At 40.1% G+C, this 17,869-nt stretch overlaps 1 protein-coding gene and 1 long non-coding RNA gene across 2 annotated transcripts in view; one reads left to right on the top strand and one right to left on the bottom strand.

Annotated features, from left to right (window-relative positions):
- Positions 1-17,869, bottom strand: part of nrg3a (neuregulin 3a) — a 374,977-nt gene that overhangs the window by 65,025 nt on the left and 292,083 nt on the right. The window contains exon 3 of the mRNA XM_030070973.1: positions 3,463-3,536. Coding sequence (XP_029926833.1) covers positions 3,463-3,536 — 74 coding nt within the window. The remainder of the gene's footprint in view (positions 1-3,462; positions 3,537-17,869) is intronic.
- Positions 2,040-8,831, top strand: LOC115372827 (uncharacterized). The gene is made up of 3 exons (XR_003929478.1): positions 2,040-2,050; positions 3,497-3,502; positions 8,711-8,831. It is a non-coding gene; the product is annotated as an uncharacterized LOC115372827 (long non-coding RNA).

A 17,869-nucleotide genomic window follows, 5' to 3' on the forward strand; every position in this document is an offset into this window, starting at 1 on the left:
CTACTGGCAAAGGAGTCAAGGGGGGGAGGTCACGTCTTGGGCAGAGACAAAAACTCGTGTGAGGTGAACATATGATGAGAGCAAATCCAAAGAAAGAAGTGGGAAGCCATGATTTGCTTCTCTTCTCTTTTGGATATCACTTACCAACTTTTTGAGGCAGGAAGTAGTTGAATGAAAAGAAAGAAAGAGAAAAAAAGAGGAGGTATTATTGAGAAAAATCCATAAGCTGTAAAACATTATGCTTTGTACTAGTAGAGAACAAAGTACAGGGACTTGTCAGAAATAAGTTGGCTAGGTGAGAGAGGGATCGAAGCCGGTGAGAGGCATGAGTGGAAAGTAGGGCAATCGATTCTTACTATTAGAAAATGAATTGAGGATAGAGATTTAGCAGAGGGGGAAAGGGCAGATGAATGAGATCAGAAGTGACTCAGGGAAAGGGGTGCAGGCAAAATTTGCTGTAAAACCTTGACTGCTGTAAGTACTAGAACATGGGGGATGTGGGTTGTAGATTCAGTTGGGAAGCCAAAAATGTAAAAGACAGCATCTTGTCTTGCAGAGGGAGAGAAAAGTAAAGAAGTAATCAGGTCACTCCTCATTTTCTTAGTTGCTTATTCCTTAATAATGACTTGGTAACTCCCAGTCAATTTATATGTAAATTCACTAAGACGAGCCATGCCGATTAATAGACCAGTAGTCAGTAACTGACTTTGGCTTCGATGAGAAAAACAATTTAAGGTTAGAGTTGAGATTTGGGTCATGGCTAATTGTTTGTTTGTTAGAGAATAAGTTTGTTTTTGGTATTGAGAGGCATTTGAGTGGGACTTGAAATTCCAACCATTCCAACCCAAGCAGCCATCCTCTATGGTGCTGACTGCAAATGACATTATGTCATGCATTATCTATGCTTCTGTAATGTTTCTCCTTGAAAATGAAAACTAATTCAGTAAAAATATAATCTTACAACTGTTTCCATATCACATTATGATATGAAAACAGTTGTAAGACTGTATATACTGAATAAAGAGTTCATTAGGAAAATATCATTTTTTTTTTTTTTTTTTTAATCAGCATGTCCTGTCTTTTCTTTTTATAAAAGCTGCATAAATAATCATGGCATTGTTATCAGTGTGCGTCAATAGGTTTGAATTATATTTTATGTAATACTGGGTGTCACTTCGTTTTTCTACCAAGTAGGGTTTGCCATACTTTCTAAGAAGTGCAAAGTTATTGCAGAGATAATACGTGATCTGGAAAATATAGAGAGTCTGGAAAGGTAAAGTCATAATGTAATTCACCACATTTAGGTCACATTTTATCAATAGTGAAAATAGATACCATCATGATAATAGTACATGCATAAAGAACACAATTTCATTCCTATGTTTATATCTATGCATTTGTATGTATGTGTATCTGCCTGTCTGCTTTGGATTATTTGTATTTTTACTTATAACCATAGATGGTCATATTTCTTTTAAATTGGACAAGTATAAAATAAAAATGTCCAGGTAACATCCTTGTCCTCGTACGTACAGGAAATGGTACCATTACGGTATGTACCTCTTTAGCAGGAAAGTCACAGATAAGCTATTGTACTTCAATATTGTTAGTGCCCCAATGACAAGGTTGCACATTTTTTGGATTGAGCTGAGAAGGTTAGTAAAATGAATATGGAAAAGATAGCGAGACGTAAGGAGAGAAGTTAGGGCAATTTGTGTTCTTCTCTTAGCTGGATGACATTGAGAGGACCATGTCTCTGAGAGATAAAGAAATATGAGAAGCCAACGGCGCAAATTTTCCTTAGACATTGGGGGGGACACATTTAGTGGGGGGTCAGGAGGTCCTCCCACTGGAAATTTTGAGCATCTTACATTTAATTTCCTGCATTCTGGTGGATTTCTATGCACCCATTTACCATTTTTATGCATCAGTTTACTAGGAAAATCTTATTTTTATAAATATCTATTATAAATTGTATAAATATCTATCTATCTTTTATAAATATTGGGGGGGACTTGTCCCCCTTGACCCCCCCTAAATGTGCGCCCTTGTGAGAAGCAACATTAGTTCGAGAAGGATGGCAGAGGAGAAGAGTGTGTTGGGAAAAGGATAGAGGAGAAACTGAAAAGGGGATATGAGGACAAAGCATGAGTTTGTGTAAGAGCTAGTGAGAAAATTGTAAAGTATAACAGAGAAGAGAACTGCTGGAGTTCACATGCTGTAAACCCATAAATTAACATATGAGAAAACATAACTCAGTTTGATTAGAAACCTCAGTATTAGTAAACTTGTACAAGATAGTCAGTGCCCAGTGGGAAATTGAATTTTTATGTTCAAGGTTTCTGCAATCTCTGCAGCTGCAAAGAGTTCATCCATAGGTAAAATAGCTTTCTTTCTTGGTTCATATTTTTTCAGAGTGGAGATGAAATATGGAAATATCCACAGTTCTGTCAGATTTACTGTTGGAGTTTGTTGAGGAATACTTGTTAAGACCTTTTAATGGTCTGAACCAGAATTTCACCGTATGGAATGGTATTGGTTCATTCACTGAAGTAAGGCCATTATGAAGTCCAAATACCTGCCTTTCATCTAGTAGCATGCTGCTGTTTTAGACGGAACATGGCTATGGATTTCAATCATGGTCTAACAGCCCTGCTGGTTTTGCCTGATATTCAGACTGAATGGCGATTCTGTTTTCATGTATCATTTCATTTCATTTCATTTCATTCCATTATTCAGTCTGAAGTTAGTGCGTTGCCAAGCATTGAATCCTCTGGGATTTGTTTATCCCTGCCTTGCAATGGATGCTGATTGGCCTGAACCTATTTTTATTTAGCAAAACCACTGTTAATGGAAACAATTCCACACCTGAATCTAGAGAGTGACTCAGAGGGGTGACACCAGGTGAATGCATTTGCAGTTTCCTACATGGCATGATAGAAACCCAAGGACGAAGGGTGCCGAGGGCCAAGAGTAAAACTCACTGATCTAGGGTATAGTGTGCATTGTGCACACTATAGGTTTTGATAAATCCTGAATGACAAAAATCTCTATTTATCTCTAATTTATAGGCCTGTATGCATTTACAGTTCAATCAGAATACACAAAGGAGACACATTTCTCATGACAAAACCCACAAATATATTTCACACAAACAGAAAGCAGTTTACTAATTAGACTGCAATATAATGATTGAGCGCACCAAAAAATATTTAGGCTTATATACTGATCTGTCTTCTCGGAGGTTTGTCTTGGAGAACTGCAGCGTTGGCAGTGAGAACACGTGAACTGGTGCACGTATCTGGTTTTCCCTCAGTAGTGCTCTACAAACACAGGCAAATCCCATGGAGAGTAGATATTCTGTCTAGAACTCCATCAGATTGATCTGATAGCCAGCAGGTATAATTGTCTGATGACAGATGTTAATATTTAATGCAGAGGTGTGGAGAGGTGGGGTCTTACTTGGGTCAGACAGGATGGAGTCTGTCTTGGGCAGAAACTGGTCACAGCGGATTCCCTGGTAGCCTTCTCGACACCTGGTGGAGGAACAAGGGAAATAAATTATCAGGGTTTGCACATCTGCAGTCTTAGAGGCAGGGAGATTTGCCAGGTAGCATGTGGCAAAATGAATTAATGAGGAGGCCTCTATTCATCTTGAAACCCCAACTGATGTAAACACAAAAGCTGTGCAAAGTGCCTCAAAGTATTTAGAGACAAGTGTAGTTATGGCTGAATCCTTATAGAGATGAACTGAACCGCAAAAACGCAGGAAGACAACTAGACCATAAGACATTGGAACTTTGGTGAACTTCATGGGTTGAAAGCTGCTTTTGCTTGAATGCTCCTGAAAAATACATTTGTCTTATCTGTCAAAGTCACAAATTGGGGCTGCAACACAGAGGAGTACTCCACCACTATCTATTGAGAGACCCCGTAGCTTCACCCTATGTGCCCAGATAAATTTCTGGTTCCAGGTATAGTGACTGACAGGAAATTTTCTCAGCGCACACCAAAAGTGGCAAATTGAAATTCAAAAGCAAAATACAAAAATTTCTCCCAAACAGCAGTGAGCAAACTGCTGTTCAGAGAGAGTTGGATTCATCAGCGATGCTGGAACCTGCTGTGAAAATATGCTTTTTTCATCCTACCAGCCAATAAGATAAAAAATTTTGCAGTTTTCTGATGTTACATCCCATGATTTCTGGGTACCAAAATCCATTCAAAAGTCTCTTGCTGCCACTTCAATAAACTATAGCTTTAAGAAGATATTGCATAATAACAATCTATAATAACATTATGTAACACAACTCAGCAAAAACTGTGTGAATAGTTTTGACATGCGGGATTGGGTACGCTGTGTACAAAAAGCTTCATTTGACATGACAAAAAAATAAAAAAATTAAAAAATTAAAAACACTGTCAAATTAGCACTTATGACCTGAACTTTAACATCAGTTACAGTATCATTCCACAACCAATATAATAAACATGTGGAGACAAAATGTCAAACAAAGAGTTGCTGTCAAAATAGTTGAGCTGCACACTGTATCACTCATTCATGATGCAGATCTGCCAATCAAGTAATGATGATTGTGCAGATAATCAATTACTGGGTGGTCTTCCGAGAATGTGCAATGTCTAATGCATGTCCCATCCATAGGACAAGACCATTGGCCCGTGTTAAACCAATCTTAGGACATTAAATGATTAAGTAATCAGCTGCAATAACATCAACTTTTAGACTGGCTAATTATACATCTTTCCATTTGTCGATGCTGTAATATTTTCTTGAGGACAGGAGAAATCGCCAAATTTAGCTGTCAGCAGCATCATAACTCTTCATGGCTGCTGCCATGTTTGTTTACTTCTCTGAAGTGAAGGCCTCATCGGAAATTTGTCGACTGGCTATTCAAGCATCTCGCACAGATTCCAGATTGTGGTCAAATCTGCCCCCAGGACTGAGAGCAGTTCCAGACCTCAGGAATCGCCATGTAATTCAAAAACGTAGGTGTGTTGTAACTGCAGCTCCAGATGAAGCAGAGGTGTACAGGTGGTCAACATTAGTCAATGGACAGATCCCCATGGACAGACTCACACAGACGCTCAGCTGTGTCTTAACTGTGCACAGAGATGACACGGACAGTAGGGTGTCTATATATGGAGCCTGTTAGGATGCTTCCAGTAGCTGGGAGGTGAGTTTCTGCCTCTGGCTGTTTTCAGCTTGCTTTCCACTCTATATTTTCTTTTCTTTTTTTTTTTCCTATGTGTCCCTCTTGGGAATAATGCAAGTCTCACACATGCAACTTGTGTCATCACCAACAAAAGTAGCCACTTGTACCTGTTCATATTTGACCTCACTCAATCTGCTCTAATCGTGGTTTACCCAGCCTCATTTCTTTTTCTACCGTCCTCTTCACAAAGAGATAATTCTCATTTCTTTCTTTGGAACAGCCACCCACACTCTGCACCACGGAGGCAGAGATCAGAGCAAATAAACAAGTCCCAACAGAGACAACATCCATGTCCACCCAAACAGAACACTGAAATTGTATATAAAGTTGAAGCTTACATAAGAATGGGACGTGACAAATCGAAGATTTTGCTCTGTGAAAATGACACAAATTTTTTTTTGTGTGTCTTTTATCTCCATTGATTTTGAAACATTAAATCAGCTAGGCTGGCAAAGATGCATTTGACTGTATGTGTATGCTGCAGGATCATCCTGGCTCTTGGGAGGGAAATGGGGGAAAGACAGATGGTGCAAATGGAGTCAAGATGATTTGAATGTTTTTTCACAAGCATGTCCTCACACATTCTGTTCTAAAAAAAAAATAATAATAATAACGTGACACAGCAATAATTTTGCTAGGACAAGACATTAGACTGTCTAATATCTAACATGTACAAAGTCTTGTAATTATTCTCTTCAACTGACTTCAAAATGGGGTCTGGCATCACAAGTATAAATATACATTTGTGCAACACTTTTTTTTTCTACAGCAATCTTAAACAAACTGCTAAGGAAAGTATTTTACTTACTTTTCTTTATGCAACCATGCACTGATCTTTAAGGCTGACTATTTACATTATTATTAATAGTGACCAGATCAGACTTGTGAGTTTAAGGAGTATAATCATTTCATTATAACATTGTTTGTGCTCATGATGCAGACATGTGCATAGTGGCTGTGGGCATGATTTCTGTGTCTGGATGCTAGTCTGGGTGGTAACAACAAACAAGTAACATTAAAATGTAGCTGTTTTCGATGGTATTTAATGGTAGCAGTGGCTGATGCATGCGTCACATCTGATAACCTCAGTGATGGAGGACGACGGTGTCCAAAATGCTGTTGAGGGGGCAAGACACCTCTTCATTTGTAGAGGCATCAATATGCATTTTCTTTTAGGCTATCAGTGTTTGTTGTTCTCTGCTCTCCTTGTCACAACTTGTAATGCAAAGTAAATGCTGTGCGAGGAGTGACAGACCCCTCCTTTCCCCACCCACACACACAATTCAAACCCGATTGCAGTGGTCAAGACGGAGTTGCATTCTCAGAGAAGCTATTTAAATGGCATTTCAAACCGCCCATGAATGTGGTTTGAATCTGAAATAAACAGATATACTCCAAGTGTTTTTTTGGCTGTCAAGAATTTAAAAATCAAATCCAAATCAAATCAGATATGTGCAAAATTGCATTTGAGCCATCATTACCAATGAGGTTTTCTCTCTGCTAATAAATCTCTGTGCAGATGCAGTATTGCTGCATCTAACATGCAAACCGATCACTTAAAATACAGATGGATTTTTCACAGTCCTGAATGTGCGGTCAATTGCTGCCTCTTTCTCACACGAGCCACTGTGACCTGAAATGTTGAGTGAATTTTGACAGGAGGCAACATTGTCACGCCAAGCATAGTGGAAGCAGATAATTAAAAGAATGGAGGTTTCAGATGGTGGCAGTGGGGTGCGTCTGTGTGTCATGCTCATTAGGGAGGACTGCGAGAGGGAGCATACAGCAGTGATTAAAAACAAAAAGGGGCTTGCGCTGGATTTAGCAGATACAGACAAGATGCAGAGATATGCGCAAACGTGCACACACACACACACACACAGACCCCAGTGGCACATGTGCTCTGTAGCTACTATAGCACCACAACAATTGCCCAGATTTCCGTTTTTACTGTGCCCCTACAAGTGTACAATGCACTGCTTTTCTTGCTTCTCCTGTGCTGTTTGCAGCCGAGATCAAAACAAATTGGACTGGTGCTGCGTAGAGCCTTGAGGAGGAGTGAATCTAGGAATGGATGAGAGACACTCACAGGGTAAGGAGAGCTTCATGCTTTCTAATTAGCACTGCAGTCATTAATTAACATGAACAGGGAGTGTGTGTGTGTGTGTGTGTGCGCACGTATGAGTGTGAATCTCCCTCACCATTGTACAAAGTGGTACAGAGTAGGAGATAAATATAAACATGCTGCCTTCAGCCAGTGAATTTCTGCAAGGAAACTGGGAACATATGCACATGGCATGCGCAGATGCACACGGTCACATGTAGTGTATATATGAGAGAGGCATGTGTAGGGAAAGGCCAAATCCCAACTAAGCAGTTCTGAATGGGTTCATAATCCATTTTTGATGTTATTATTATTTTTGATAGTGGCTAATTTTACTACTGCAGTTTCCATTAACACCAATACTGCAGAGTTTTTTTTTTTGTTTTTTTTTTAAATAGGCTTCAGTGGTGACATAATTTTGACAGCATACCTACATGTGGTGGCTAATATGTGCAATGCATAATAATCCTTTTTAATTCTTCACAACATTTACAATATTCACAATAACTTGGGATTGCCAGATAGGAAATTAGGGGATCAGAGACATTACCAAAGTACCATCAGTTTTGCCTTTATTCTGAATGCCTTGTCTCAGTATTGGCGTATTCTGTGGTGCTGCTGTACATTGTGTTTAGACAACGAGTATAATTCAGAAAAGACTGCCAAACAGCAGATGAGAATAGATAGATGGCTGAAATGTTCTTCTCTGTTACTGAAATTGCTTTTCTGCTCTTCCTCGGCTGGTACTTGGAAAAGACAGTAAACATTCATCATGTCTGCTGATTCCCCAACAGATACTAAAGATGTGATACAAATAAAATAATAAAGCAATCTGTGGCACCAAACATCACAAAAAAAATATTTGAGTTCCAAACAACTACTCCCTTCACATTGGCAGGTCGGCCATTTAGACCAATTTAATACAGTGCAGCCACACTGAAGCGTGAGGCTCAACGGTCTATTAAAGGAAAATATACCACAATCCATTGGTCAAACTGTGACAGGCCGCTGCAATGATCTCCACATCGTGGGCCATTTCCTTGGCATGAAATTCATTTCAGGGCAAAATGGCCGACACAAGCCCAGTAAACTGGCCAACAAATAACAGGAAATAAAAGAGGACTAGTGTTGTTTCTGTTCCTACTGGGGCCTGACTTTACACCGATCTACCCAGGAGGAATTCTGACAGAAATAACTTTTCAAAAGGGCACAAATTAGCAAAATGCACCTGTTCATTTTTAAAGAATATAGAGGGATATTTAGTATATCCTAAGCTTAATTTTATAGAGCGCCAAAGATTGTTACAGCAAAACTAAACTTTGGTAGGGTGTTGGATTGTCCAGTTACCTCCACGGTGGTGAAATACCTTCATTAGTTAATCCAGAATACTGTAGTTGTATCTCTCCGTCCACTTCCACAGCACGGCAAAACCAGTCCCAAAATAACATGTTTGGTATATAAATGAATGTGAACAAAGTGGATTATGACAATATAAGAACAAGTCCTGGTACCTAATTATTTTGCTGTAATTAGTCTCACATTGTTTTATCCTACTCCTTCCTTCTATGCCTACTGTGCAGAAGTTTCCTGCAGATGCTACCTGCTGGATCTACTTTCCAATTCAAATAGAAAAAAAAAACAACAAAAAAACAAAAAACAAACAAAAAACAAAAACAAGAAAAGAGATGTTTACTTTCCTCCAAAAATGGGTTGTGTGACTTGGTTTTTACATTGCCATAATCCACTGTGTTTGCGTTCGTTTTCGTGCTAAAAGTGTTATTTTTGGACATGTTTTGCTGTGCTTTGGAAGTGGATGGAGATACAGACATACAGTATTCTGAATTAGCAGCCCAAGGGAGCACAGAGCAACTAATGAGGATATTTCACCACCGTGTCGACTCACATAATGCCCAGGTAACTATAAAACCCCACACCCTACTAAAGTCCAATTTTGTTTCAAAACCCGTGCTGACAGTTAACATGGTAACCAATCAAGGGTCTAAAAATGCCCCCAAGAATAGTTTAGTGCGGCAAATAGGGGCCAATTTAAAAATTAAACCTGATAGCCCACTCTGCATACAGACTCATTCATTACATTGCAATGATGCAATACAATGAATGAGTGAAAATTTCTCATTACAGTCTCACAATTTGTTACTCAGCAAGAGAGAGGCAGACAGTGTCTCCACACAAGGGAAGGTCCACAGGGACTCTGCTGGATCACTTTGAGCTATGGGAGTAAACATTCACAGCAAGGGCCTGTGCAAGTCAATTAACTGACAACAGAGTGTTCAATTTACACTGATGTTTCATGACTGAATGGGGCAATATCAACCCTAGGCTAAGACAAGAAGGGAACAATTTCCATGCCAAGCTCTGGAGCTAATAATGAAAAAATGGCAACGGTGTCCAAGTGTGTGACTGATGGAAACAGGTGCAAAAGATATTCTCTCATTATGTATTTGTAATTAGGGTCTAAAACGAACATAATGAAGATTTTGGGTCTGTTTGTTACTGTGGCTACTTGTCAAGTCATCTCGTTTGATGTATCAAATCCTACTGTAATCCAATATGTCTGCTTGGCTTTTATAGCATGCTTGCTGCTCTAAGGCTTGTTTAATCACACCTGCAGACAACCAAATACAATTGACAGCCTAAACTTCAAAGGAAGCCTGAGATGATTACTTTTCTACTTTAATGATATTATATATCCCTCACGGTGCATGTTTCTATCCATTTCTCCCTTTCTTGATGAGACAGAAAATTGAAATGAAAATCTAGCTTTGCTGGGTATCAAGGGAACACGCTCCTTTTTTCCCCTCATATTTCCCAGACGGGGTGATTGAAATGCATCTGGGGCGCCACGTCTCAGCCTTGACAGTTTGTGAGAGGAAGCAAGGTGTGAAACTGTATGTGCATACTGTATGTGTGTCTTTGTGCATGACGTCCAGGTGCATTCTTTGCACATGCGTGTTTGACACAGTGAGACTTGAGAGCTTGTGTGAATGCATGTGCTCGTGTGAGTGTGCTTGTGTATGCATGTTTCATGGCGGAGTGCAGGCAGTCCAACAGGGACACTGCTAAGCAAACATTTGTCCTACTACAGATCTGCAAACTCAGATGGGTGAAATACCTGGGCTCAAACTGGCTGAAGTTAAACTTGATGACCATGGGCTCTATTTCCACAGACCGGCAGGTGTGCTTCGACAACTGGGTGTGGCCAAGTGGATTTGGCAAGTTTGGCACGCCATGCGCCGTGGCACAAGTACTCTGCCGTTCCTCCTACCGGCGCAAGAGAGGAGAGGAGGCGTGGAGGGAGGCATGTGGGTTTGACACAGCCGATTCCCTTTAAACCAATCAAATGAGCCCCTGTCCTCACCTTTAAAATGCGCTGCGCGAAGGCGTAATGAACGTTTACACAATTGACAAGGAGGTCTACTGCCGCAGGCGGAGCGGAGCCGGCGTAGTGGACGTTTGGCTGACCGGCGTGCACACGTCACCAAAACCTCTCGGGCAGGTTTCCGGAATGTCAGGCACATTAACAATGCAATAAATACCGACAAAAACACTACACCACATAAATTTATCTCCATATCCACTGTCCCATCACAACTGATGTCAGATCAAAGGAGATTGGCACCGTTTGTGCTGATTGTGAGGTTTTGGTGACGTGTGCGCACTGTGTGCTGGTCAGCCAAACTTCCACTACACCAGCTCCGCTCCGCCTTGCGCTGAAAGTAGACGTGGTTTCAGATGGCGAGCTTTGGGCGCACCTCGGCGAAGCCTTTTGGCACAAAAATGTCACTGCACCAAGCTGAATCTGTGGACACCTCCCCCCTGCTGCGCTGCCACTCCCATCTCGGCGCACGTCAGTCTGCCAAAATACCAAACTGTGCCCCTCGGGTTGTGCTGGTTGAAAATAGCTCTGCGCGGGGTTTGCCTCACTGCGCCACCCTGCGCTGCGCCGGGAAAATAGAGCCCCATGTTGTAAATGCACTTCTAGGAATATTATGTGCGAATAAGACTGCAGACTGCACAACCAGCGCGGTCTCTTCGGTCTGCACTCAAATAACATGACTTTACACCTTCCAAATTGCATGGGGTGCATATGCCATTGCCAATTTTGCATGCAGTTGATACAGCAATCCAGTTGCACGTCAAAGCGTGCAATAGAGCCACCAGTAGCATGATATTGTATCAAGGGACTGACAAATGCTGTAAGCAGGTAGGCTGGGTCATAACGTGGATCGAATCTAAAAGTTATGAGTAAAATATTTTTAGCCACATCAGAATTCAGCCAATCCTGTTATTGTTTCAACAGCATTAAAAACAAAACAAAACAACACCACAACAAAAAACTAAGCATTTCTGTGAAAAACTCAGCGTGAGTCAAACCAAACTGGAGCATGGCAGGTCCAAGTTCACACTCACCTCAAACATTTCCCTCTCTGCTCTCTGGATGTTGTGCAACAGACAAGTGGCACTGACCGCTAAGCTTGCCTCGTGTTTAAATAAAATATGCCTCCCACTGATGTCTGTATACACGCCGTGGTGTTTGAAGGTGTGCCCTTTTCTCTGTCTCACCCTCTGAGTGCCATAAAACCTCACCTCTACCTCTCCGCCCTTTCAACTGAGGCAGGAGGTTATTCAATAATTCACAGCCTTGCCTGGTAGCTGACCCCAAAATTAAAACAAAACACAGGACTTTTCTGGATGTTCCTTTTCACCTTGAGGCGACCCAACCTCCTTTTTTCTCTCCGTCTCTTTCTTTTTGCCTCCTGTCCTCCCACATGAAATCCCTCTTCATCCCCCTATCTCTTCTCCAACTTATCCAACTCCCCCTGACTTGCACTCTTCCCAATGGAGGTTAAGACAATCCATGTCTTGCTTCATGCATATGTATCCTACATCTATCCTAGTTGCCAGATCATTCTTTCTAGCTTCTTGCAGCTTAAAATAGAGCAAAATCTGATTAAAAAAAGGCAAACTAGGAATGAGAAGGTGACACAAATTGTGGCAGAAACAAAGAAAGATCACCACTTCGGCTGCTCCAGCCTCTGAAGATCCTACTGTACATCTTAGCTGCTTTCTCTAGTTCAGGAGAAGTCGAGTAAGTACCTTTGCACTGTTGAGGCCTATCGCGTCACACTCAGTAAATGCAGCCCCGTGTCTCATGCAGCGATCTTGATATGGGGAGGAAAATACCATTAACGTCGAGATAACATTTAAATTCAAAGCGTTATCTCTTTTTCATTCTGCACTCTCTCTCCCTCTGCCTGCCTTCTCCACAACCTCCCTCCCCGTGACTCTGTCTCCTCCTGCATATTAACGCTTTATCACTTACACCACTTATCTTTTGTGCTTAATAATTCCCTCCCTCTAAGTCACTTTGATTAGATGGTTTGGTCGCTCTGTCGTCGGTGTGATTCGCAGAAAATCTCCTCATTGCATCTGAATGTTAAAGGGGGAATGAGGTACTTAGATCGATTAAATTAGCTGTTATCTCTGCTGGTGACAAGCAACAAGTTGATGGTTTTCAGAGCTCCCTCCCTCCAGCAGGAACCTGTACAGTGGTACGCGCCGCTTCTCTCACGGACAGGCATGGAAATTGAAAATCCAAAGATAGGTGTGGGGTCCGTATCTTTCCAAGGTAAATACGCACTGAATTGCCTAATGCTTCCACAGTGCTGGGATTTCCTCGCCAAGGGAATGTAAAAGCGTTCCCCACTGCTATCTAAGATATTATATGACTCTATCCTCTGTATACTGTAATGCTAATATAATAGCCCCTCAATATGACAAATGTCAGTGTGATAGCACACAGTAAATCTTTTCTAAAACAACACTGATAATTTCCTGAAATCAGTAGGATTTACAAGAACCCAAAGGAGAGTATGCAAATGCTGATAATTCATGAAAACCCTTTATCCTGAAAAGTGATACATGGTGTTGCATAGACAGTAGATTTGCATAGAACGTAGATTTGACAGTGACACTGTGGACTAGAATATTAGTTTGAACTTTAATATATTTTGGCTAAATTTGGGGTACATTTTAAGAGCCATGAAATAGGGCTGGGCAATATATTGATATCATTATATGACGCTCAATGTCTGGGATTTTGGGTATTATAATATTGTGATATGGCGTAAGTTTTGCCTCTTCCTGGTTTTAAAGGTTGAATTAAAGTAAAGGGATGCATTTTCCTGAATGTATTAGTCTGTAGTAGCTGGTCTGTTGCAGTATTTGCCTCCACATTACTACTGACTGTTGATCACAAAACTCCTGTGTAAATATGAATAGTGATCCCCACAATATCCTCACAATATCAATATTGAGGTACTTGGTCAAACATATTGTGATGTTTGACTTTATCTGTATTGCACAGGCCTAACCATAAAATATCCCCAGAAAATCACAAAGTACTATCACCTTGGTTTGCAGAAATGTAAAACACCGACATTTTTCCTGCAGTGTCCAGCTGCAGAATCAGCCCCAAAAGTGTCACTACATAATATAACAGGCTTAGGTTTTATCTCTTTCCTGGGAAGAGTGTTCATTTTGACTCAGCTGTCAAAGATGACAGCATTTTCCTCAAAGTTTTCAAAAAGTAAACAGAAGATACTGCCGCATATACAGTATTCACACAAGTTTTGATACCAACAGCATATGAAAGCTAATAAGATTAGAGAAAAGTTAACACCCTCACAGGGGGAGTTTGTGTTACAGCAGCAAGCACATATTAAAAACGTAATCACAGTCAGATAAACAATCAGAGTAATCAGGGATAAAATCCATGGTTGTGATTGCTCTGGTAGATTATGCCAGAACTGTGCACATAACTAGACTCAGACAAAATCCATGCTGATTACACAGCTCACCTCACAATCAGTTATTTATCCCGAAATTGGTCTGCTATGTGATGTAGTTGTGAGGAATAAATGATTTCTTTGCTCTGTTTGCCCTGTTATCATACGTGTTAAAAAACATTACCACTTTCAATTGTACCTGTTTTCCACTCACTTTTCCAGTAATAGAGATCACGTGGTTTGGCACAAGGACAGTGGACTTGTGAAACAGGGTAGAGTGAAGTTGGTAATTTTATCACACGATATTTAAAGAAAATATATAAATTTATCCAAATGCCACGTTCTAGGCATATACGGTGTAATAGGATAGTTTGCAGTTCATTTTGAAGAACATTAGTCTCAGAAAGGTTGTGACCTCTGGGCCAAACTACACAGTGGAAAAGTCCTTCAAACTAATTAAATAATTACACTTGCCCCTTCAGGCTTTTGTTTCAGATGATCTTATGTCCCATTGGAAATGTTTGCTCAATGTGAGAGGGTCACTTGCATGCTACTGATCCAGTTATAGGGCACTTCCGAGAACGCATTTGGAAAAGATAATATTTCACACAGGAATTTTGAGTTAAAACCTACGGAAAATTGGTAACCTCTTCAACTCCCAAATCCCAGTGCTGGGATTTAAATTGTTAAGCCTGTAAAATGCAATTTTAATGCTAGAAAATCATACCATTGCTCAAAGGAAAACTGCATTTCTCGTTTGATATAGTTCCTATTACTCTGCACCAGAATAGCTGAAATTAGTTGCAAAGGCGAGTTGATAGGAGATTAGACATAACCCACAGGAAAATCTGAAACAGCTTTATTTATTTTTCAGTTTATACAGTCAAAACCTGATCTATGTGCTGTAAGTATGAGTTTGCAACGGCTGCACTGGGGCATTATTGGGGCAGGGATTATTGTTTTAGCAATTTTAATAAATGCTGCTTTCTTTGGCAAACCTATAGGACACACTATTGGATGGCTGCTATAGGATGATTCTTTTAAAGAGGGTTTTTGTATGTGTGTGTGAGGGAGGTCCAGGAATCTTTACAGCACTGACTGAACTGACTCCCTCAGTGTTAGTGATGAGCAATATGATGAACCCATATTGTCAACCATAACTTTATTACAATTTACTCTCACAGGGAGTGTGTGGATGTTGTTATACGTACAGACCGACAGTTCACAACTGGTGGGTTGTGAAGTGGAATGTGAGCATGTGGGTCTACTTTGTGCAGACACCCAGTGCAGTGTTTTTATTTTGAACTCCATTTTCCCAGTGCCCACAACCTCATCTAAATACATTTGTGCAAACATAATAAAATTATAAAAATAAATTGAAATAAAACAGTGAATTAAATAACAATCTCAAACAAAACATTTTAAAATGGTACAATTTGCAGTACAAAAGTAAGAAAAAACAAAAGTAATAATAATGTTAAAACACACACACACACACACAGGTAGATAGATAGATAGATAGAGAGTGAGAGACAGACAATAGACATATAGACTATGATCATTGCATAACCTGCATTCACATATTTAGCTCATGTATTTCTATTATTATGTTTTCTGTTGGTCCTGCCAGCAACTTGTTTTTAAAATACCAGTGTCAACTGCTTGATTGGATAGTCAAATAAAATGCTGATCCATTGATCTCTATTGGTTAATTGAATTAATATTGGATTAATAGGTCAATCCACTTGTTCATAAAATATTGTGTACAATTACAAATCTTTTCTTGCATGTGAAAAAAACAGTGTGTGTAGTGGTTGTTAGAAAAGTTTCACACACGGAAATGTTTGAATTTGTGTGATCAAATCTTTTCTACACATTCACACATAGATGTGTATTAATGCAAATTTCTTTAACACACTCAAAATTGATTTAAAAGTGTGACTCTCCCAGCATGTGACTGAGTATCTCCAGGCTTAAAATACCTTAGATTCTAATTTGCCTTCATAAAGGATTGGCATGCAGAGGAAATCTGCTCAGTGGGATGTGGATGTCTGCAAAGAAAACAAAGTTTATCAGGATATCATATATCCCAAGATCACAAACTCAGCGGGCACAACAGGAGAGAGGGGAGTGGGACTGACATTCCTCCTCTGACACCTCAATGGCAGGAAAGCATCACTCTTCTGACAGCAGGGCATTTTGGGGGGAACCTCACAACATCACACAAGTGTCATAATACAATCGTGAAACATCAAACGTGAAAAAGCCAAATGCAAAAAAAGAAACATTCGCCGATATGCATTGCAAAGTGCATTTAAGTTCCACAAACCTTTGTAATGACTTTGAGGATGTCAATATAAAATTCCTCCTTGACCTGATTTTATCTGTATTTTTTCATTCTAAATAACTGAGCCCTGTCTCTGTGGGGCCCCATGATGCAGTCTTATCTGATCCAGCTGTAGACCTTTACTTCCACAGCAGCCATTTTGGACTAACGTCACACTTGGGGAGAGAGACTTTACCCAGAAGCACCGGCACAGTCCAGATATGTCCTCCTGTTGTGAACTGAGATGCACATCGTACACACGTTCCAAATCAAGCAAAAAAAAAAAAAAGCAAACAGAAGGAACTGCGCTCAAAAAGGCACTCTATCAGAAATGTTTAGTAGTGTAATCTTGAAGCCTGCAGATAATGTAAAGAGGGTGATGTTGTACAGTATTATCCCTACTCTTGACTTCAGTGCCACCATTGCTGGCAAAAAGTACTGCTGGACAAGAAACAAATACAGTGGCTAAATATGTTTTCATGTAAACAAAATCCTCACACGTTTTGTGTCTTAGCCCCGTCAGACCAAAGTTCTGCATCGGTATATAAACAAGTGTGGCTAGTATGGTGAGGAAACCAGACTAAAAGCATATATGGCTGATAAATATTGTTGTTAAAACAAGTTTTGACAGCAGCGAAACAATAAACAGGCATTTCTTTAATTTTATCTTGATGTTTACTTTTGTCAAATGTTTGTGACAGGCATCTAGGCATGTACAATCTCTTCTGCCTTCGTGGGGAAAAATATATATATAAATAAATCATCTTTGACACAATTCACATCAAGCCTCACTCATGGATGTATGCAATTAACAGAACTTCAGACATTCATAAAAGCTCAAGCACAAATCTACTTATTGTAATTGTTGCATAAAACTACCGTTGAAAAAGAAGCATGAACAAGTAATTGGTAGGTGTTTCACAGTAATTCAGTGTTTCACATCAGTGGCTTTTAACAGAGAATAGCAGAAATCCATGCTCTACACATTAGCCCTCGTGGTAAGAACTGGAGCTGATGAGGCTTCAGCGCAAAAGACAAGGGAAATGGAATTACTGTACTTTAATCTGGGCTAATTCTGCCTCTGAAACTGTGTCTGCGATAAGGACAGATTTTCCATGAGCCTAATGTGCTGAATAATGTCAACCGCTCTTAATTGGAAAATGAACAAGAAAACGACCAAGAACAGAAGAGAGAAAACACAGGGTCAGATCTAGTTTAGCTCTGAAGGATGGCGGCCTTCCATACGCTGAAGTTAAATGACATCAAGCAAATCAGCTTCAACTGTAACCGCAAATTAAACAACAAAAAAACAAGACAATGACATAGGGTACTAATTGGTGAGACTCTATTTGCTCCACTAGTTTTAATCCAAACGACTCAATGCATTATACTTCACGAA

This window comes from Myripristis murdjan, chromosome 15, assembly GCF_902150065.1.
Source record: "Myripristis murdjan chromosome 15, fMyrMur1.1, whole genome shotgun sequence".
Classification (NCBI taxonomy): Eukaryota; Metazoa; Chordata; class Actinopteri; order Holocentriformes; family Holocentridae; genus Myripristis; species Myripristis murdjan.